Here is a 22,242-nt window from a genome sequence, read left to right as displayed (position 1 = left end):
GAGGTTTCCCCGAGGAACCCCCCCCTTGCCTGCCTGCAGCGCTGAAGAGATCCCGAGATCTCTCATAGACTAACATTGCGAACCCGACGCCTGTTTCTACACTGCACCCGGCCGCCCCCGCGCTGCTGAGGGTGAAATTTCTGTGTGGGCTTGTGTCCCCCCCGGTGCCCTACAAAACCCCCCTGGTCTGCCCTCCGAAGACGCGGGTACTTACCTGCAAGCAGACCGGAACCGGGGCTCCCCCTTCTCTCCATTCTAGCCTATGTGTTTTGGGCACCACTTTGAACTCTGCACCTGACCGGCCCTGAGCTGCTGGTGTGGTGACTTTGGGGTTGCTCTGAACCCCCAACGGTGGGCTACCTTGGACCAAGAACTGAACCCTGTAAGTGTCTTACTTACCTGGTAAAACTAACAAAAACTTACCTCCCCCAGGAACTGTGAAAATTGCACTAAGTGTCCACTTTTAAAACAGCTATTTGTCAATAACTTGAAAAGTATACATGCAATTTTTATGATTTAAAGTTCCTAAAGTACTTACCTGCAATACCTTTCGAATGAGATATTACATGTAGAATTTGAACCTGTGGTTCTTAAAATAAACTAAGAAAAGATATTTTTCTATACAAAAACCTATTGGCTGGATTTGTCTCTGAGTGTGTGTACCTCATTTATTGTCTATGTGTATGTACAACAAATGCTTAACACTACTCCTTGGATAAGCCTACTGCTCGACCACACTACCACAAAATAGAGCATTAGTATTATCTATTTTTACCACTATTTTACCTCTAAGGGGAACCCTTGGACTCTGTGCATGCTATTCCTTACTTTGAAATAGCACATACAGAGCCAACTTCCTACATTGGTGGATCAGCGGTGGGGTACAAGACTTTGCATTTGCTGGACTACTCAGCCAATACCTGATCACACGACAAATTCCAAAATTGTCATTAGAAATTGATTTTTGCAATTTGAAAAGTTTTCTAAATTCTTAAAAGACCTGCTAGGGCCTTGTGTTAGATCCTGTTTAGCATTTCTTTTAGAGTTTAAAAGTTTGTAAAAGTTTGAATTAGATTCTAGAACCAGTTGTAGATTCTTAAAAAGTATTCCAACTTTTAGAAGCAAAATGTCTAGCACAGATGTGACTGTGGTGGAACTCGACACCACACCTTACCTCCATCTTAAGATGAGGGAGCTAAGGTCACTCTGTAAAATAAAGAAAATAACAATGGGCCCCAAACCTACCAAAATACAGCTCCAGGAGCTTTTGGCAGAGTTTGAAAAGGCCAACCCCTCTGAGGGTGGCAACTCAGAGGAAGAGGATAGTGACTTGGAGGAAAATTCCCCCCTACCAATCCTATCTAGGGAGAACAGGGTCCCTCAAACCCTGACTCCAAAAATAATAGTCAGAGATGCTGGTTCCCTCACAGGAGAGACCAACACCTCTGAAATCACTGAGGATAGCCCCAGTGAAGAGGACATCCAGTTAGCCAGGATGGCCAAAAGATTGGCTTTGGAAAGACAGATCCTAGCCATAGAGAGGGAAAGACAAGAGATGGGCCTAGGACCCATCAATGGTGGCAGCAACATAAATAGGGTCAGAGATTCTCCTGACATGTTGAAAATCCCCAAAGGGATTGTAACTAAATATGAAGATGGTGATGACATCACCAAATGGTTCACAGCTTTTGAGAGGGCTTGTGTAACCAGAAAAGTGAACAGATCTCACTGGGGTGCTCTCCTTTGGGAAATGTTCACAGGAAAGTGTAGGGATAGACTCCTCACACTCTCTGGACAAGATGCAGAATCTTATGACCTCATGAAGGGTACCCTGATTGAGGGCTTTGGATTCTCCACTGAGGAGTATAGGATTAGATTCAGGGGGGCTCAAAAATCCTCGAGCCAGACCTGGGTTGACTTTGTAGACTACTCAGTGAAAACACTAGATGGTTGGATTCAAGGCAGTGGTGTAAGTAATTATGATGGGCTGTACAATTTATTTGTGAAAGAACACCTGTTAAGTAATTGTTTCAATGATAAACTGCATCAGCATCTGGTAGACCTAGGACCAATTTCTCCCCAAGAATTGGGAAAGAAGGCGGACCATTGGGTCAAGACAAGGGTGTCCAAGACTTCAACAGGGGGTGACCAAAAGAAAGGGGTCACAAAGACTCCCCAGGGGAAGGGTGATGAGACAACCAAAACTAAAAATAGTAAAGAGTCTTCTACAGGCCCCCAAAAACCTGCACAGGAGGGTGGGCCCAGAGCCTCTTCACAAAACAATGGGTACAAGGGTAAAAACTTTGATCCCAAAAAGGCCTGGTGTCATAGCTGTAAACAGCATGGACACCAAACTGGAGACAAGGCCTGTCCCAAGAAAGGTTCCACTCCAAACTCCCATCCAGGTAACACTGGTATGGCTAGTCTCCAAGTGGGATCAACAGTGTGCCCAGAGCAAATCAGGGTCCACACTGAAGCTACTCTAGTTTCTGAGGGTGGGGTGGATTTAGCCACACTAGCTGTCTGGCCGCCTAACATGCAAAAATACAGACAGCAACTCTTAATTAATAGGACTAGAATAGAGGGCCTGAGGGATACAGGTGCCAGTGTCACCATGGTGACAGAGAAACTGGTTTCCCCTGGCCAATACCTGACTGGAAAAACTTACACAGTCACCAACGCTGACAATCAGAGAAAAGTACATCCCATGGCAATGGTTACTTTAGAATGGGGAGGGGTCAATGGCCTGAAACAGGTGGTGGTCTCCTCAAATATCCCAGTGGACTGTCTGCTTGGAAATGACCTGGAGTCCTCAGCATGGGCTGAGGTAAAACTAAAAACCCATGCAGCAATGCTGGGTATCCCTGAACTGGTGTGTGTGAAAACAAGAGCACAATGCAAGGCACAGGGTGAAAAAGTAGAGCTGGAGTCTGGAAAAATGGCCCAGCCTACCAAGAGAACAGGAAAGTCAGTTGGGAAACCAACTGCAACACAGCAAAAGAAAGGGAACCTCTCTTCTCAGGAAGAAGTTCTGCCCTCTGAGGGAACTGAGCCTTTGGAGCTTGAACCTTATCAGGTTGAGCTCTTAGGCCCAGGGGGACCCTCAAGGGAGGAGCTGTGTAAGGGACAAGAAACCTGTCCCTCTCTTGAAGGCCTTAGGCAGCAAGCTGCTGAAGAGTCCAAAGGCAAGAAAAATGGAACACATAGGGTCTATTGGGAAGATGGACTCCTGTACACTGAGGCCAGAGACCCCAAACCTGGTGCCACTAGGAGAGTGGTAGTGCCTCAGCTGTTCAGAGAGTTCATCCTAACATTGGCCCATGACATTCCCCTTGCTGGACATTTGGGACAAACCAAGACGTGGGAGAGGTTAGTCAACCACTTCTACTGGTCCAATATGTCCAACATGGTTAAGGAGTTTTGCCTCTCCTGCCCCACCTGTCAAGCCAGTGGTAAGACAGGTGGGCATCCAAAGGCCCCCCTCATTCCACTTCCAGTGGTGGGGGTTCCCTTTGAAAGAGTGGGTGTGGACATAGTTGGTCCACTGGAACCTCCCACAGCCTCAGGAAATATGTATATCCTGGTAGTAGTGGATCATGCTACCAGGTATCCTGAAGCTATTCCCCTTAGGTCGACTACTGCCCCTGCAGTAGCCAAGGCCCTCATTGGTATCTTTACCAGAGTGGGTTTCCCTAAGGAGGTGGTGTCTGACAGAGGTACCAACTTCATGTCAGCATACCTGAAACATATGTGGAATGAGTGTGGAGTGACTTATAAATTCACTACACCTTACCATCCACAAACTAATGGCTTGGTTGAGAGATTCAACAAGACATTAAAAGGCATGATCATGGGGCTCCCAGAAAAGCTCAAAAGGAGATGGGATGTCCTCTTGCCATGTCTGCTTTTCGCTTACAGAGAGGTGCCACAGAAGGGAGTAGGATTCTCACCCTTTGAACTTCTGTTTGGTCATCCTGTAAGGGGACCACTTGCCCTTGTTAAAGAAGGCTGGGAGAGACCTCTCCATGAGCCTAAACAGGACATAGTGGACTATGTACTTGGCCTTCGCTCTAGAATGGCAGAGTACATGGAAAAGGCAACCAAAAACCTTGAGGCCAGCCAACAGCTCCAGAAGTTTTGGTATGACCAAAAGGCTGCACTGGTTGAGTTCCAACCAGGGCAGAAAGTCTGGGTTCTGGAGCCTGTGGCTCCCAGGGCACTCCAGGACAAATGGAGTGACCCTTACCCAGTGCTAGAAAGGAAGAGTCAGGTCACCTACCTGGTGGACCTGGGCACAAGCAGGAGCCCCAAGAGGGTGATCCATGTGAACCGCCTTAAGCTCTTCCATGACAGGGCTGATGTGAATCTGTTGATGGTAACAGATGAGGATCAGGAGGCAGAGAGTGAACCTCTCCCTGATCTTCTGTCATCAGACCCAAAAGATGGCACAGTAGATGGAGTGATCTACTCAGACACCCTCTCTGGCCAACAGCAAGCTGATTGTAGGAGAGTCCTACAACAGTTTCCTGAACTCTTCTCCTTAACCCCTGGTCAGACACACCTGTGTACCCATGATGTGGACACAGGAGACAGGATGCCTGTCAAAAACAAAATCTTTAGACAGTCTGACCATGTTAAGGAAAGCATCAAGGTGGAAGTCCACAAGATGCTGGAATTGGGAGTAATTGAGCGCTCTGACAGCCCCTGGGCTAGCCCAGTGGTCTTAGTCCCCAAACCTCACACCAAAGATGGAAAGAAAGAGATGAGGTTTTGTGTGGACTACAGAGGGCTCAATTCTGTCACCAAGACAGATGCTCATCCAATTCCAAGAGCTGATGAGCTCATAGATAAATTAGGTGCTGCCAAATTCTTAAGTACCTTTGACTTGACAGCAGGGTACTGGCAAATAAAAATGGCACCTGGAGCAAAAGAGAAAACAGCATTCTCCACACCTGATGGGCATTATCAGTTTACTGTTATGCCCTTTGGTTTAAAGAATGCCCCTGCCACCTTCCAAAGGTTGGTGAATCAAGTCCTTGCTGGCTTGGAGTCCTTTAGCACAGCTTATCTTGATGATATTGCTGTCTTCAGCTCCACCTGGCAGGATCACCTGGTCCACCTGAAGAAGGTTTTGAAGGCTCTGCAATCTGCAGGCCTCTCTATCAAGGCATCCAAATGCCAGATAGGGCAGGGAACTGTGGTTTACTTGGGCCACCTTGTAGGTGGAGGCCAAGTTCAGCCACTCCAACCCAAGATCCAGACTATTCTGGACTGGGTAGCTCCAAAAACCCAGACTCAAGTCAGGGCATTCCTTGGCTTGACTGGGTATTACAGGAGGTTTGTGAAGGGATATGGATCCATTGTGACAGCCCTCACTGAACTCACCTCCAAGAAAATGCCCAAGAAAGTGAACTGGACTGTGGAATGCCAACAGGCCTTTGACACCCTGAAACAGGCAATGTGCTCAGCACCAGTTCTAAAAGCTCCAGATTATTCTAAGCAGTTCATTGTGCAGACTGATGCCTCTGAACATGGGATAGGGGCAGTTTTGTCCCAAACAAATGATGATGGCCTTGACCAGCCTGTTGCTTTCATTAGCAGGAGGTTACTCCCCAGGGAGCAGCGTTGGAGTGCCATTGAGAGGGAGGCCTTTGCTGTGGTTTGGTCCCTGAAGAAGCTGAGACCATACTTCTTTGGGACTCACTTCCTAGTTCAAACTGACCACAGACCTCTCAAATGGCTGATGCAAATGAAAGGTGAAAATCCTAAACTGTTGAGGTGGTCCATCTCCCTACAGGGAATGGACTTTATAGTGGAACACAGACCTGGGACTGCCCATGCCAATGCAGATGGCCTTTCCAGGTTCTTCCACTTAGAAAATGAAGACTCTCTTGGGAAAGGTTAGTCTCATCCTCTTTCGTTTGGGGGGGGGTTGTGTAAGGAAATGCCTCCTTGGCATGGTTGCCCCCTGACTTTTTGCCTTTGCTGATGCTATGTTTACAATTGAAAGTGTGCTGAGGCCTGCTAACCAGGCCCCAGCACCAGTGTTCTTTCCCTAACCTGTACTTTTGTATCCACAATTGGCAGACCCTGGCATCCAGATAAGTCCCTTGTAACTGGTACTTCTAGTACCAAGGGCCCTGATGCCAAGGAAGGTCTCTAAGGGCTGCAGCATGTCTTATGCCACCCTGGAGACCTCTCACTCAGCACAGACACACTGCTTGCCAGCTTGTGTGTGCTAGTGAGGACAAAACGAGTAAGTCGACATGGCACTCCCCTCAGGGTGCCATGCCAGCCTCTCACTGCCTATGCAGTATAGGTAAGACACCCCTCTAGCAGGCCTTACAGCCCTAAGGCAGGGTGCACTATACCATAGGTGAGGGTACCAGTGCATGAGCATGGTACCCCTACAGTGTCTAAACAAAACCTTAGACATTGTAAGTGCAGGGTAGCCATAAGAGTATATGGTCTGGGAGTCTGTCAAACACGAACTCCACAGCACCATAATGGCTACACTGAAAACTGGGAAGTTTGGTATCAAACTTCTCAGCACAATAAATGCACACTGATGCCAGTGTACATTTTATTGCAAAATACACCCCAGAGGGCACCTTAGAGGTGCCCCCTGAAACTTAACCGACTGTCTGTGTAGGCTGACTAGTTCCAGCAGCCTGCCACACCAGAGACATGTTGCTGGCCCCATGGGGAGAGTGCCTTTGTCACTCTGAGGCCAGTAACAAAGCCTGCACTGGGTGGAGATGCTAACACCTCCCCCAGGCAGGAGCTGTAACACCTGGCGGTGAGCCTCAAAGGCTCACCCCTTTGTCACAGCCCAGCAGGGCACTCCAGCTTAGTGGAGTTGCCCGCCCCCTCCGGCCACGGCCCCCACTTTTGGCGGCAAGGCTGGAGGGAACAAAGAAAGCAACAAGGAGGAGTCACTGGCCAGTCAGGACAGCCCCTAAGGTGTCCTGAGCTGAAGTGACTCTAACTTTTAGAAATCCTCCATCTTGCAGATGGAGGATTCCCCCAATAGGGTTAGGATTGTGACCCCCTCCCCTTGGGAGGAGGCACAAAGAGGGTGTACCCACCCTCAGGGCTAGTAGCCATTGGCTACTAACCCCCCAGACCTAAACACGCCCTTAAATTTAGTATTTAAGGGCTACCCTGAACCCTAGAAAATTAGATTCCTGCAACTACAAGAAGAAGGACTGCCTAGCGGAAAACCCCTGCAGAGGAAGACCAGAAGACGACAACTGCCTTGGCTCCAGAAACTCACCGGCCTGTCTCCTGCCTTCCAAAGATCCTGCTCCAGCGACGCCTTCCAAAGGGACCAGCGACCTCGACATCCTCTGAGGACTGCCCCTGCTTCGAAAAGACAAGAAACTCCCGAGGACAGCGGACCTGCTCCAAGAAAGGCTGCAACTTTGTTTCCAGCAGCCTTGAAAGAACCCTGCAAGCTCCCCGCAAGAAGCGTGAGACTTGCAACACTGCACCCGGCGACCCCGACTCGGCTGGTGGAGATCCAACACCTCAGGAGGGACCCCAGGACTACTCTGATACTGTGAGTACCAAATCCTGTCCCCCCTGAGCCCCCACAGCGCCGCCTGCAGAGGGAATCCCGAGGCTTCCCCTGACCGCGACTCTTTGAATCCAAAGTCCCGACGCCTGGGAGAGACCCTGCACCCGCAGCCCCCAGGACCTGAAGGACCGGACTTTCACTGGAGAAGTGACCCCCAGGAGTCCCTCTCCCTTGCCCAAGTGGAGGTTTCCCCGAGGAACCCCCCCTTGCCTGCCTGCAGCGCTGAAGAGATCCCGAGATCTCTCATAGACTAACATTGCGAACCCGACGCCTGTTTCTACACTGCACCCGGCCGCCCCCGCGCTGCTGAGGGTGAAATTTCTGTGTGGGCTTGTGTCCCCCCCGGTGCCCTACAAAACCCCCCTGGTCTGCCCTCCGAAGACGCGGGTACTTACCTGCAAGCAGACCGGAACCGGGGCTCCCCCTTCTCTCCATTCTAGCCTATGTGTTTTGGGCACCACTTTGAACTCTGCACCTGACCGGCCCTGAGCTGCTGGTGTGGTGACTTTGGGGTTGCTCTGAACCCCCAACGGTGGGCTACCTTGGACCAAGAACTGAACCCTGTAAGTGTCTTACTTACCTGGTAAAACTAACAAAAACTTACCTCCCCCAGGAACTGTGAAAATTGCACTGTGTCCACTTTTAAAACAGCTATTTGTCAATAACTTGAAAAGTATACACGCCAATCCCCTCTCTGCCTCTCTTTCAGAGGTCCTTTTGTTTATATTTTCTTTGGCTCAGCAGGGCTCTGCTTTGGGCACCCTTAAGGGTTACTTGTCTGCCATCTCAGCCTTTCTGAGAGTACTTGATCAACCCTCTTTATTAAATCTGCTATTGTCAGTAGATTCCTTAAGGGCCTTACCTACATGTGTCCTTCTTCACCTTTTATCAGGCCCCAATGGGACTTGAATTTGGCTCTCACATTCCTTATGTGTGCTCCTTTTGAGCCACTTCATAATTGTCCTATTATGCTTTTGACACTCAAGACAGCCTTCCTTGTGGCTAATTCCTCTTCCCATAGGGTGGGCGAGCTACAGGCTTTGTCATCGAAGCTGCTCTACCTTGCCATCTATTCTGACAAAGTGGTGCTTCGAATACAGGCCTCCTTCCTTCTGAAAGCGCCTTTACATGTAAGCCAATCTATCACCCTGCCTACTTTTTATGTATCCCCACATACTTCTAAGGAAGAGGAGAGACTCCACTGCCTGGACCCAAAAAGAGCGTTGGCATTCTATCTTGATCGTACCAAAGAGTTCCGGGTGGATGATCAACTCTTTGTTGAGTACGTGGGTGCGAAGAAACGCCAGGCAGTACAGAGGAGAACCTTCTCTAGATGGGTTGTTCTCTGCATCAAACTGTGCTACGCATTGGCTGAAAAGCAATCCCCTGAGGGCTTCCGCGCTCAATCTACCAGAGCGACTGCTGCAACCACTGCATTAGGACGCCGAGTTCCAGTCCTAGATATCTGTCAAGCAGCAATGTGGGCATCCTTGCAGACAATCACCAAACACTATTGCCTGGACAGTCAAGTCTGAAGGGACAGGTACTGTGCCCATTCATTCCTGCAGGACTTCCTAGTATGATCTTGGTTTGCAGACCCACCTCCGGAGATAGTATTGCTTGGGTATTTATTCTAAGGTAAGGAATCTGCAACTAGAAGTCTCTATCAGATGAACAACTTACTTACCTTCGATAATGAATTATGTGGTAGAAACATATTCTAGCTGCAAATTCCTTACCGGCCCACCCATCCTCCCCGCTCTGCAAACTGATTTCTAGGAACAAGGACTTCCCTTTCAGGGTCCTAGTTCTGGCGCACCACAGTCAGTGTCCTTCATCGATCTCCGCTTCTGGCATGGAAAGTTGTGAATAGAACTGACGTCAGCGCGTCAAGGTGGCACCTATTTAGCAACCGTGACGTCATATCCAGCGACCACAACGCCAGCGATGAATGCGGAGTTGACCATCGCCACCTGATGGTGCGCAAAGGTACTGCTCGAATAAAAATCTCCGAATCCAGACTGACTCCTGGGGGGAAATTCTAAGGTAAGCAGTCTGCAACTAGAATATGTCTCTACCAGATAATTTGTTACCGAAGGTAAATAACTTGTTCTTTATGTCTTGTCCTGGCTTGGGTTCATCCTGTTTTGGTCAGTTATGAGTCCTGAGAGTAGACTCTTGCGATTGTCCTCATGTTGAGCTCTTGTGGGAGTTGTTGCATTGGTCTCTGGTTGAAGTCCTTGTATTGCTCTCACTTGAGGGTCCCTCATCAGTACCATTGTAGAGATCTGGTGGGTCTTCTCTCACTGGGCTGGGGTAGGAGCCCACCCGTTGAGCTCTGGATGGAGAGTTGGCCTCTTGTTAGGATGTGGTCGGAGTCCTCTTTTTAGACTTGTTCCTTTGAGCTTTCTTTCCGTTGTTGGGTTTTAGCTGGAGTCCCTTCACTAGGCTCTGGCAGAAGGCCCCCTGTTGAGGTCTGAGGGAAAGGCTTCCAGTGGGCTGTGGAGGGGTCCATTTGGCATGGCTCTGGTGAGGGCCCTCTTGTTGGTTAAGGTAAATATTCACATATTCACATTGTCATCACCTACAGTTCAAGTGATCTATTGCCCTGTATCAAGGACCCTTTTCTGCCATGGCTTTGAGCTTGTATTTTTCATTGCAGTTGGCGTGTGAGAAGACGGTATCTGCGATGCAGCATGTTCTTCAGAGGACCATTAGCAGTGCTAAAGGTGAGAATGAACCCCTCAGTCTATAAAGAGCTTTGGTAGCACAGCCTATACTTATCCTGACTGCCGAGTCTCTCCTCCCGGAGCCCTCAACCGTCCCACAGGACTATATCCAGAGTCCTCATACTGTCCAATGCCCTCTCACCTCCATGTGTCAATCCTTTGACCACATACCCCGAGGAGTCAATCCAGAGCCCTCAAACCTCCAGGAGTCACACAAGTGGCCCTTACACCTCTAGGCATCAGTCCAGCAACCTTGTAGCTCTGCAGTTCATCCCTTTTCTTTCACTCCAATAGGATTCACCGCAATCTCTTCACATTTCCAGAAGTCAGTCCTATGCCCTCATTCCTTCAGGAGTCAACCTAGTGCCCACACACTTCCAGAACTCAGTCCAGAGACCTCATACCTCCAGGAGTAATCCCAGTGCCCTCACTCCTCCAGGAAGCACTCCACTGCCCTCATACCTCTCTCCTCACACTTCCAGAAGTCAGTTCAGTGATCTCACACCCCAAAGATGAATCCAGTACCCTTACACCATAAAGAGTCAATCCAGTGCCTCACACCTCCAGGAGTCAAGCCAGTGCCCTCACACCTCCAAGAGTCAATCATGTGCCCACACACCTCCAGAACTCCGTCCAGAGCCCTCATATCTACCGGAGTAATCTCAGTGGTGCCCTCACTCCTCGAGGAATCCCTCCACTGCCCTCACATTTCCAGGAATCAATCCAGTTCTCTCACACACCGAAGATGAATATAGTGCCCTTACCTTACACCTCCAGGAGTCAATCCTGTGCCCTCACACCTCCAGGAGTCAATCCGGTGCCCTCACACCTCCAAGAGACAATCCAGTGCCCTCACACCTCCAGAACTCAGTCCAGAGCCCACATGCCTCTAGGAGTAATCCCAGTGCCCTTACTCTTCCAGGAATCCCTCCACTGCCCTCACACTTCCAGGAGTGAGTCAATCCAGTAATCCTCCAGGATTTATCACCAAGCCCTTACACCTCCAAGAGTCAACCCAGTTCCCTTACACCTCCAGGAGTCGAACCAGTGCCCTCACTCCTCCAGGAGTCAATCCATTGCTGCACACCTCCAGGAGTCAATCCAGTGCCCTCACTCCTCCAGGAGTCAATCCAGTGCCCGCACTGCTCCAGGAGTCAATCTAGTGCCCTCACACCTCCAGAAGTCAATCCAGTGCCCTCACACCTCCAGGAGTCAATTCAGTGCCCTCACCCCCCCCCCCAGGAGTCAATCCAGTGCCCTCGCATCTCCAGGAGTCAATCCAGTGCCCTTACACCTCCAAGAGTCAGCCCAGTTCCCTCGCTCCTCCAGGAGTCATTCCAGTGCCCTCACTCCTCCAGGAGTCAATCCAGTGCCCTCACACCTCCAGGAGTCAATCCCGTGCCCTCACACCTCCATAAGTCAATCCATTGCCCTTACACCTCCAAGAGTCAATTCAGTTCCTTCACACCTCCAGGAGTCAATCCAGTGCCCTCACACCTCCAGGATTTATCCTAGTGACTTCACACCTCCAGGAGTCAATTTAGAGTCCTTACGCCTCCAAGATTCACCCAACTTCCCTTACGCCTCTCGGATTGACCCCTGTGCTCTTGCACTTGCAGGATTTATTACAGTGCCCCCACACCTCTGGGATTCATAAGTGTCCTCAAACTTATTGGATTCATCCAAATGCCCTCAAACATCCAGGAGTCCAGTGCCCTCTCATCTCCAGGATTCAGTTCAGCACCCACACACCTCCATCAGTCAATCTAGTGCCATGAGATGTCCAGGATTATCTATAGTCTCCTATCGCCTCCAGTACCCCTATACCTCACACCTCAGGATTCAGCACACTTTCACCTCCAGGATTTACCCTTGTCCTTGCAGACATCTAGGATTAATGGGTCTACGCAGCGAGGCAGAGTAGCACATCGTGGGATCTAGGGGCTGACTGTAGTGCCAGAAGGGGCAGAGGTGGACTCAAGTTTTACTTCTGGTCAGTGCATTACTAGGCCAAGGCTAACTTGAAATTATACCCCCAGGATTCAATTGGAATGAATCCTGGTGGTGTGACAGGATGAAATGTGGCGGTACTATTGGTGTAAGGCACTCTGGTGAACCCTGGAGGTGTGATGGCACTGGTGTGAGTCCTTGAGGTATGAGGGCAGTAGATTGTCTCCTGGAGATATGAGGTCAAAGGTTTGACTTGTAATTTTGGGTTATGCATGTTACACGAAGTTCCTGAAATTATGCTATTACACCGCATCGCATAATTACGCAGGGAGCAACACAAACAACCAGAACACGAGCAGCTGTTGTTTGCAGCAGGTGTACATTTTGTGCAATGTTTTAATGCAAAATGCACCCTTGCGTCTGAAAATTGATGGCGTGGTTTCATTTTGCGCTGAAATATAGCACTAAAAGACGGATTCGCATTTCGTGAAATTATGCGTAATTTTGTGTAATTTTCCAGGAATTTCATGTGATTATGCAAATGCAAATTACACACGTTACATGCACACCTGTGCATCACCCCTGGGGTATCGAAGAACACCACAGCTAAGGGGTATGACCTGCAAACCTGAGCAATCAGTACATGCTTTCTCTGTAATGCGTGCATCACACCTCAGGAGACTGATCACCACACTCAGGCATTCGGTGCACCACACAAAAGGAGTCAACACATCACATCCACAGGGCCTGAGCACCTCACATAGAGATTCTGAACACCACATCTAGGAGTTCTGTAAATCTCCACACCTACGAGATCTATGTACCACACCCATGACATCTGTGCACCATGCATAGGAAGTCTGCGCACCTTCCACAGGGGGTCAGACCACCACCCTCAGTACACCACACCGAGGGCTTCGAGTCTGATGAAGGCAGTCACTGCGCAGACTTGATGTTCCTGATTATAGACTCTCACCGTACTCAGATCAGAGCTCATCACTGCTGAATGCCTGCCCCTTGGTGTGTGCCTTTCACTCCTCTCAGGTGAGATCACAGCCACTGCTGAACCCCTGCCTTATACTCCTTTCTGGTAAGATGACCCCAATGCCAACTCCTCGCCTTATATTTGTCTCTGATGAGATCACCAGCTGCTTATCCCTTGCTACTGACCCTTCTTGTTATACTTCTGTCCGCTGAGATTGCCTCGCTTCTGTCTCCTTGTCTTCAGTCGTGGCTCACTGCGATCACAAGGGGCTGCGCCCGTGGTGGGGGGGAGTGGAGAGGGTAACATTTAATTAAAAAATAAAAACATACCTGATCCGCTGCCACGCAACTCCTCCTTCTCCCATCGCTGCAGGCATAGGGTCCCAGCCTGCCCTCTGGCCAATCCTGACGCTGCTCAGAGCAGCGTCGGGATTGGCTGGGAGCGCCCAGCAAGGGTGCTCCCAGGCAGACTGGGAGCCTGTGCCGGCGCTGTGTTGCCGGGCTGGAGAGAGCACACTGTGCATGTGTGTTTGGCCGGCCCGAGACAGGCGGCTAAACACACATGCGCTCCGAGGGAAGTGCATAGTGCACTCCCCTCATTCCCATCATCCCCTAATGCCCGCCCCTTTAACAACGATAGGATAATAAACACAGTTTATTATCCTTTCGTTGAGAAAGGTTTTGCAGCTTCTGCTGCTGGCGTGGGGGCGACGCTCCTCCGCCCTAACGGAGGAACTGCCGCTGCTTGACTTATAGTCCTGTCTGCTGAGAGGACCCCACTGCCAACCACTGCATCATATACTGCTGAGGTCACCTGCTGCTGACCCCTATCTTTGTACTCCTCTCTGCTGAGATCACCCGCTACTGGCCCCCGTCTTTATACCCCTCTCTGCTGAGATCACCCACAGCTGACCCCTCTTTGTTGAGAACACCTGCTGCTGACCCCTGTCTTTATACTCCTCTCTGCTGAGATCACTGCTGCTGATCCCTGTCTTTATACTCCTCTCTGCTGAGATCACTCGCTGCTGACCTCTGTCTTAATACTCCTCTCGGCTGAGATCATCCGCTGCTGACCCTCTTGTTATACTACGATTCTGAGATTACCCGCTGCTGACCTCTGTCTTTATAATCCTCTCTACCAAGATCACCTGCTGCTGGCCCCTCTGGTAATACTCCTCTCTGCTCCGGTCACAGCTGCTGAACCCTCACAATATACTCCTTCCTGCTCCGGTCACAGCTGCTGAACCCTCACAGTATACTCCTCTCTGCTGAGATCATCTGCTTCTGACCCCGTCTTTATATACCTCTCTGCTGAGATCACTCGCTGCTGATCCATCTTGTTATACTCCTCTCTGCTGAGATCACCCGCTGCTGACACCTGTCTTTATACTGATATCTGATGAGATCCCCCACTGCTGACCTCTGTCTTTATACTCCTCTCTGCTGAGATCACCCGCTGCTGACCCCTCTCGTTATACTCCGCATCTGAGATCACCTGCTGCTTACCCCTGGCTTCTTACTCCTCTCTACCAAGATCACCAGCTGCTGGCCCCTCTGGTTATACTCCTCTCTGCTGAGATCAGCCGCTGCTGATCCCTCTTGTTATAATCCTCTCTGCTGAGATCACCCACTGCTGGCCCTCTTGTTCTACTTCTCTCTGCTGAGATGACCCGCAGCTGACCCCTGTCTTTATTCTCCTCTCTGCTGAGGTCACCTGCTGTTGACCCCTGTGTTTATACTCCTCTCTGCTGAGGTCACCCACTGCTGACCCCTGTCTTTATACTTCTCTCTGCTGAGGTCATCCGCTGCTGACCCCTGTCTTTATACTCCTCTCTGCTGAGATCACCTGCAGCTGACCCCTGTCTTTATTCTCCTCTCTGCTGAGATCACCTGCTGCTGACCCATCTTGTTATACTCCTCTCTGCTGAGGTCATCCGCTGCTGACCCCTGTGTTTTTTTTTTACTCCTCTCTTCCTTTCTGCTGAGGTCACCCGCTGCTGACCCCTGTCTTTATACTCCTCTCTGCTAAGATATCCAGTTGCTGACCTTTGACGTTGTACTCCTCTCTGCTGAGATCACCCTCTGGTGACCCCTGTTGTTATACCCCTCTGTCCTGAGATCACCTGCTGCTGAATACACTGTATCTTCCTTATATGCCTCCCTTTTCCCTTGCAGCTCTGGCCGGGCCTGGGAAGAAGCCCTTGTCGGCGCATCTGGACCTGCGGATGGTGCAGAGTAAGAAGGATATCGAGGACCCTGAGCTGATCGTGTCGGCGGTGGTGCTGTGAGCACCTTGCCCGCCCTCCATGTCTCTGTGCCCTCCGTGTTCCCCATCCCCCCGTGCGTGTAATGTTTGCCTTGGATGTGTTATTGACTCTGTGATTCGTGCCCAATGTGGACAGAAATACACACGTGGAACTCAGCCCTGCCTCTGACTGATGTTTGTTCACAACCCAAATAAGTTAGATGCATGAAATTGTGAGCATAGGAAAGGTGAGGCTGGCACCTATCGACACCTCCTGCGGTAGCCAGATAGAGTTGCTCGTGGGGTACAGACCCTGATGTGCGCTGTGATTGACGTATGATGCCTTATGCCTTGTGTCTGGGAGTGAAAGACATGCTTTGTGACACATGCTGGTGTATGGGGCAGTTTTCACATAATATGCTGCACGTCAGCCCCATAGTATGAGGTTGTAGATATATTTTGTGTCATAGGCTTGGTGTATGAGGAGATTGTCTTATATCATGTGTTGTCACTGCACTGGTGCATGGGAGCCATTGTCATAATGTGTTGTGCCACTGCCCTGGTGTTAGGGGTCATTGTCATATTGTGTTGTGCCACTGCCCTGGTGTGTGCAGGTCTTTGTTCTATTGTGTGGCATCTCTGCCTTGGTGTCTGGAGGTGTTTGTCACACTGTGCTGTGCCATTGCTCTGGTGCACAGGAGTTATTGTAATAGTGTTGGGGTGATTTTTCCCTTAGAAGATAGTGGACTCCGTTGAAGCAGGTTCTCAAATACTTTAATCAGTCACAAAGAAGACACCACACATCATCTCTCTGCCAGGATTCCATGACTCCTCGCAACTTACAAGCCTTGAACCCTCACACAGCAGCACCCAGCAACCATTCAGCATTTCTATTTCAGCCCACAATACACCTCCCTCTTTATACAGCAAAACATCTGAGCCAAAATTACCCTTCTACAAAACAACAAAGAGATAAATTACAAAATATATCTAACACAACTTTGTCCATAAACAGTAACAGTACTTTGCTTGCAAACATATCCAGCAAGGTACAAAACACATCTAAATAAAACTTTTTCTGTAAGAAGGGCTCAAAGTGCTTAACATAGTGCTCTAAGTACCGGCTATGATAGAATGTAGGCCTCTAAGTGATTTGGTTTGACAGTGAACCACTTGGATTTAGTAGCACTGCTCTCAACTACAGGAAATTCAGGTTTTTGTTTCCCTTCCTAAAATTCCAGATGTACTAAGAACTATTAGGCTCAGAGGAGACTGACTTCATAGGACAATGCACCATTATTTTTACTCATACCACTCTTACAGGCTGAGTCTTTTCCACTCAGGTCCTCAGCATCGCCATTTGCTTTAGCAATATTCCTTCTCCTCCATTGCTTACTATTTTCTACCTGGCCCGAATGCTTAGATACTTGTACTACTGTTGTTCTAGGATAGAGTCTAGATGGTCTTCCTAGTACCTGGAGGTCTCCGTACCCTTAACTCATCCCCCACCGGAAACCACATCCTTGACATTTTTCAACTGATCATGCCTGGGTTTGCTCTCCAAGTGCTGCCTTTGCACTCTCGCTTTCACTTCCTCCAGATGGACGTAATTGTACCAGATCCTGTTCCTCAACCCATGAAAGGGGCATCTGCTTCACAACAACACAAAAGGAGCCACCCATGAAGTGCAGTGTGGAGTGTTATGGTAGCTTCAGATTCTTTCAGCAATTGCTTCCTTCACATTCAAACCAGAGGAAAGAGCCAACTGCATAGTCTACTTCAACGTGTGGTTTACTCTTTCTACCATGCCATTTCCTTAGGGACTATGAAATGTCTACTCCCCAATTTCATGAGAAAAGGAGTTCATCTGTAAAGATTTGAACTCTCCTCCATTGTCAGTGACCAGAGAAGATTGGATCCCTTCACAATGGAAGGAATCCCATAGAAAATGTATAATATTACCTGTGTTTGGTTCCCTCATGAACTTATACAAGACCCATTTTGAGTGATAGCCCACCACGAACAGTGCAAACCTCATACCTTCACATAAGGAAAGCATAGGCCTGATAAAATCCATCCCCAATTTCTTTCAAGGAGAGTTTGGAAACTCCACAGGACACATTGACTGATTGTGTGTGTGCAGGGACCGCTCACTGAGACCTCCACATCTGTATCCATGCAAGGTCACCAGTAGTACAACCTCATCTTTGTTCCCGTCAACTCGCACGACCCTGATAAGGTAATGTGATAAGCTTAGTTCTCAAAGTCCCTACGGGAATGTGCAAGTTTCCTTTCAAAATTAACCCCTCTTTCCTTCCACTCTCAGCTCCTCTCTGATGGTGTACCCTCTTATTTCACTTGGAACCAAATCTTCTCTAGTTCATCCACGGATAATGATCTCCATAAGTTTCTCTGACATATTTCTTTGTCCGTGCGCTCCCCCCACTCCTGTTGTGTGAGGATGTTCTCTGCAGCCACCACGCAATCAACATACCAAATCACCAATTTATGCTCCACAGCCCAGCCATCAAACTGGGACAGCTTGACAGGAAATCTGTCCCTCCAGGGATGTATTTTAACTTGAAATTATATTCATATTTTATTCTTATTGTAGTGAAAGTATATTCATACAGCTTGTAAAGTAACCTTAGTAACCTAGGACTCGCATTCTCCAAACCTTTATCAGTCAACAATACTAGGGGCTTGTGATCCATAATCAATGTAATCTCCGTTACCCACAGATGGGTGGAAAAATTGCAAGCACTCCATACACAGGCCAAAGCCTCCCTTTTTATAGAGCTGTAATTCTTTTCTACCAATGGTAGACGGCAGGAGGCAAAGACAATAGTGTTCTTCTTTTCTTCCACAATTTGACTCAGCACATCCTCAAACCCCTAGCATCCATTGTGACTATGAATTGTACCTCATCTCTAAATGGTTGAAGGGCAGGAGCAGAAATTATTAATGATTTCAGTTGAGTAAATGTTGATGCTGTTTCTGACCCCAAATACATTTCTCATCTGACCTCTGTAATTTCCTCAAAGGCTCAGTTTGGACAGCAAGTTTCTGCATAACTCTTGAGTAGTATTTACACAGTTCCAGGAATGATTTTAGCTCTTTGTTAGCCATAGGTGATGGACTACTGTTCGATGGCATGTATAGCTGGAGATACACATGCGTTGCATAAGTTCGCCATCTAGTGTTGGGCTCGGAGTGTTACAAGTTGTTTTTCTTCTAAGAAGCTTTTTCAAGTCACGAGATCGAGTGACTCCTCCTCTCGGTGATAGTGTGCATTGGCATCGAGTCCTTTGTTAGATTGTTTTCTTTCTGCCATCTGGCTTGGATGTGTTCCCTCTCGCTCTGGTAGATCTCGGTTCGGTACTATCTGAACTTCTCTATCTTTACTTTAAACGTCGGTATCTTTTTCAAATGCGTTTTCCATACTACACTCGATCCGATTGTAGCATTGGGATCAGTTAAATGCCCTTATGGTGCCCACACCCTTCTCTGGCCTACTGCGTCACAGGCTCATGGATCGGACCCGTTTCGATTCTGCCCTCGGTGATACACCAAGTTCCCCTACACCAACCAACACTCTTTGTGCAACCGCTGCCCCTCTCTCGATCACAAGGAAAAAACCTGCGAGGGCTGCCAATCCTTCCGCTCCATTAAGACTCTGCGGGATCGAAGTGCTTGTCAGTTGGAGATGACATCAGAGTCGACCGAACAAACACCCTACATTTTTGGAGAGGAACAGGCGCAGACGTCAGTTTCCATCGCAGCCTCCGATTCCAACACTGACTCAGATGGGGAAAGCCAAGTTATTCCTGGGGCGTAGTACGTCAGTATGCCGGCCCCTTCCCATCACCAAAAACATTTTAAAGTCAGCACAAATGGTCTTGAGTCCACCACTGCTTGCCGGCCAGGGTCGGACCCGAAAGTTACATCTCGACAACCGGCCCTTGGGTTCGGTGTTGCAAAGTCGAGAATGCATTCGACTCAACAGACTGCCACACCTGTTTCGGGATCAAGTTGCAAAGTGGAGGCTTCCACTTCGGAACCGAAACGTATGCATACCGCCTCGGAGCCGAAGCATCCAAACTCCTCTTCGGAGCCTAAAAAACTCCCATCTGTTTCTGAGTCCCCTTTTTCGGCCCAATTAAAGCAGAAAGTCACCACGCTTTCGGAGCGCACAACTATGGGAAGTAAACAGGTTCTATCTGAGGAGGAGTCAACAGACATTAGGCCCATTCTTGAGGTCATGGACCATAAACAGTGGAAAATACAGATCCAAAAAGACACTGGAAAAAGTATTGCCTCTTCTCCTTCAATAACCAAAAGGAAACTGTCTTTCCAAGAAAGTTTGGAAGCTGGGCCTTCACCTGCAAAAATATTTAAACACAAGGAGAAACCAAAGGTAGTACAACAGCCTTCTCCACCACATTCTCCATTGCTTTCTGCTTCTCCACCACCTGATACTCCACCACCTTCACCTATACATTTTCTTCTCATGGTGATTATACGGATGATAATACTTATAATGTAGACCCATGGGATGTATATGATTCCGACCCTATCCCATCTATTGACCCTCATCTATATCCCACAAGGCCATCTCCACCAGAAGACACCACAGCCTATAATCAGGTGTTTGCTAGAGTAGCCACCTACCACAATGTGCAGCTGCACTCTGAACCCACAGAGGATGACTTTCTATTTAACACCCTATCCTCTACACTTGAGCAGCACCAATGTTTGCCAATGCTGCCAGCATGCTAAAACATGCTGATGACATTTTTAAGGAACCAGCAAAGGCTAGGGTACTCACACCGAGGGTGGACATAAAATATAAAGCTGCACCATCAGATCCACTCTTCATAACACAACAATTGCCACCTGATTCCATTCTTGTCAGTGCAGCTAGAAAGAGGCAAAACAGACCGTTCACAGGGGATGCTCCTCCCCCTGATAAAGAGAGCCGCAAATTCGATGCAGCAGGCAAAAGAGTGGCAACTCAGGCTGCAAATCAATGGAGAATTGCCAACTCACAAGCTCTCTTAGCCAGGTACAAAAGGGCCCATTGGGACGAAATGCATGAGTTCCTCCAATATCTCCCACCAGAACACCAAAAAAGGGCACTGCAGGTAGCAACAGAAGGACAGCTAAAGCCAACAATCAAATTAGATCTGCCCTAGATGCAGCTGACACCGCAGCTAGGGGTATAAATACTGGTGTCATGATAAGGAGGCATGCTTGGTTACGGTCCTCAGGATTCAAACCTGAGATACAGCAAGCGGTCCTTTAAATGCCTGTAAAGAAATGGCTCCCTGTTGCAGTTACCCCCCACTTTTTGCCTGATACTGATGCTGACTTGACTGAGAAGTGTGCTGGGACCCTGCTAACCAGGCCCCAGCACCAGTGTTCCTTCACCTAAAATGTACCATTGTATCCACAATTGGCACACCCTGGCATTCAGATAAGTCCCTTGTAACTGGTACTTCTAGTACCAAGGGCCCTGATGCCAAGAAAGGTCTCTAAGGGCTGCAGCATGTCTTATGCCACCCTAGAGACCCCTCACTCAGCACAGACACACTGCTTACAAGCCTGTGTGTGCTAGTGAGAACAAAATGAGTAAGTCGACATGGCACTCCCCTCAGGGTGCCATGCCAGCCTCTCACTGCCTATGCAGTATAGGTAAGACACCCCTCTAGCAGGCCTTACAGCCCTAAGGCAGGGTGCACTATACCATAGGTGAGGGTACCAGTGCATGAGCACTGTGCCCCTACAGTGTCTACACAAAACCTTAGACATTGTAAGTGCAGGGTAGCCATAAGAGTATATGGTCTGGGAGTCTGTTTTACACGAACTCCACAGCACCATAATGGCTACACTGAAAACTGGGAAGTTTGGTATCAAACTTCTCAGCACAATAAATGCACACTGATGCCAGTGTACATTTTATTGTAAAATACACCACAGAGGGCACCTTAGAGGTGCCCCCTGAAACTTAACCAACTATCTGTGTAGGCTGACTGGTTCCAGCAGCCTGCCACACTAGAGACATGTTGCTGGCCCCATGGGGAGAGTGCCTTTGTCACTCTGAGGCCAGTAACAAAGCCTGCACTGGGTGGAGATGCTAACACCTCCCCCAGGCAGGAGCTGTGACACCTGGCGGTGAGCCTCAAAGGCTCACCCCTTTGTCACAGCCCAGCAGGGCACTCCAGCTTAGTGGAGTTGCCCGCCCCCTCCGGCCACGGCCCCCACTTTTGGCAGCAAGGCTGGAGGGAACAAAGAAAGCAACAAGGAGGAGTCACTGGCCAGTCAGGACAGCCCCTAGGGTGTCCTGAGCTGAAGTGACTCCAACTTTTAGAAATCCTCCATCTTGCAGATGGAGGATTCCCCCAATAGGGTTAGGATTGTGACCCCCTCCCCTTGGGAGGAGGCACAAAGAGGGTGTACCCACCCTCAGGGCTAGTAGCCATTGGCTACTAACCCCCCAGACCTAAACACGCCCTTAAATTTAGTATTTAAGGGCTACCCTGAACCCTAGAAAATTAGATTCCTGCAACTACAAGAAGAAGGACTGCCTAGCTGAAACCCCTGCAGCGGAAGACCAGAAGACGACAACTGCCTTGGCTCCAGAAACTCACCGGCCTGTCTCCTGCCTTCCAAAGATCCTGCTCCAGCGACGCCTTCCAAAGGGACCAGCGACCTCGACATCCTCTGAGGACTGCCCCTGCTTCGAAAAGACAAGA

The 22,242-nt window shown here is 49.1% G+C and overlaps 1 protein-coding gene across 2 annotated transcripts in view; it reads left to right on the top strand.

Moving 5' to 3' along the window:
- The window catches only part of PDXK (pyridoxal kinase), a 244,282-nt gene extending 228,618 nt beyond the window's left edge, over nt 1-15,664 (top strand). For both annotated transcript variants that reach the window (XM_069202944.1, XM_069202943.1), the window contains exons 11-12: nt 10,242-10,308; nt 15,418-15,664. In XM_069202944.1, the coding sequence (XP_069059045.1) occupies nt 10,242-10,308; nt 15,418-15,530 (180 nt within the window). In that variant the 3' untranslated portion in view covers nt 15,531-15,664. The remainder of the gene's footprint in view (nt 1-10,241; nt 10,309-15,417) is intronic.
- The last annotated feature ends 6,578 nt before the right edge of the window (nt 15,665-22,242 follow it).

This window comes from Pleurodeles waltl, chromosome 8, assembly GCF_031143425.1.
Source record: "Pleurodeles waltl isolate 20211129_DDA chromosome 8, aPleWal1.hap1.20221129, whole genome shotgun sequence".
NCBI lineage: Eukaryota > Metazoa > Chordata > Amphibia > Caudata > Salamandridae > Pleurodeles > Pleurodeles waltl.
This window is presented reverse-complemented; position numbering and strand designations above follow the sequence as displayed.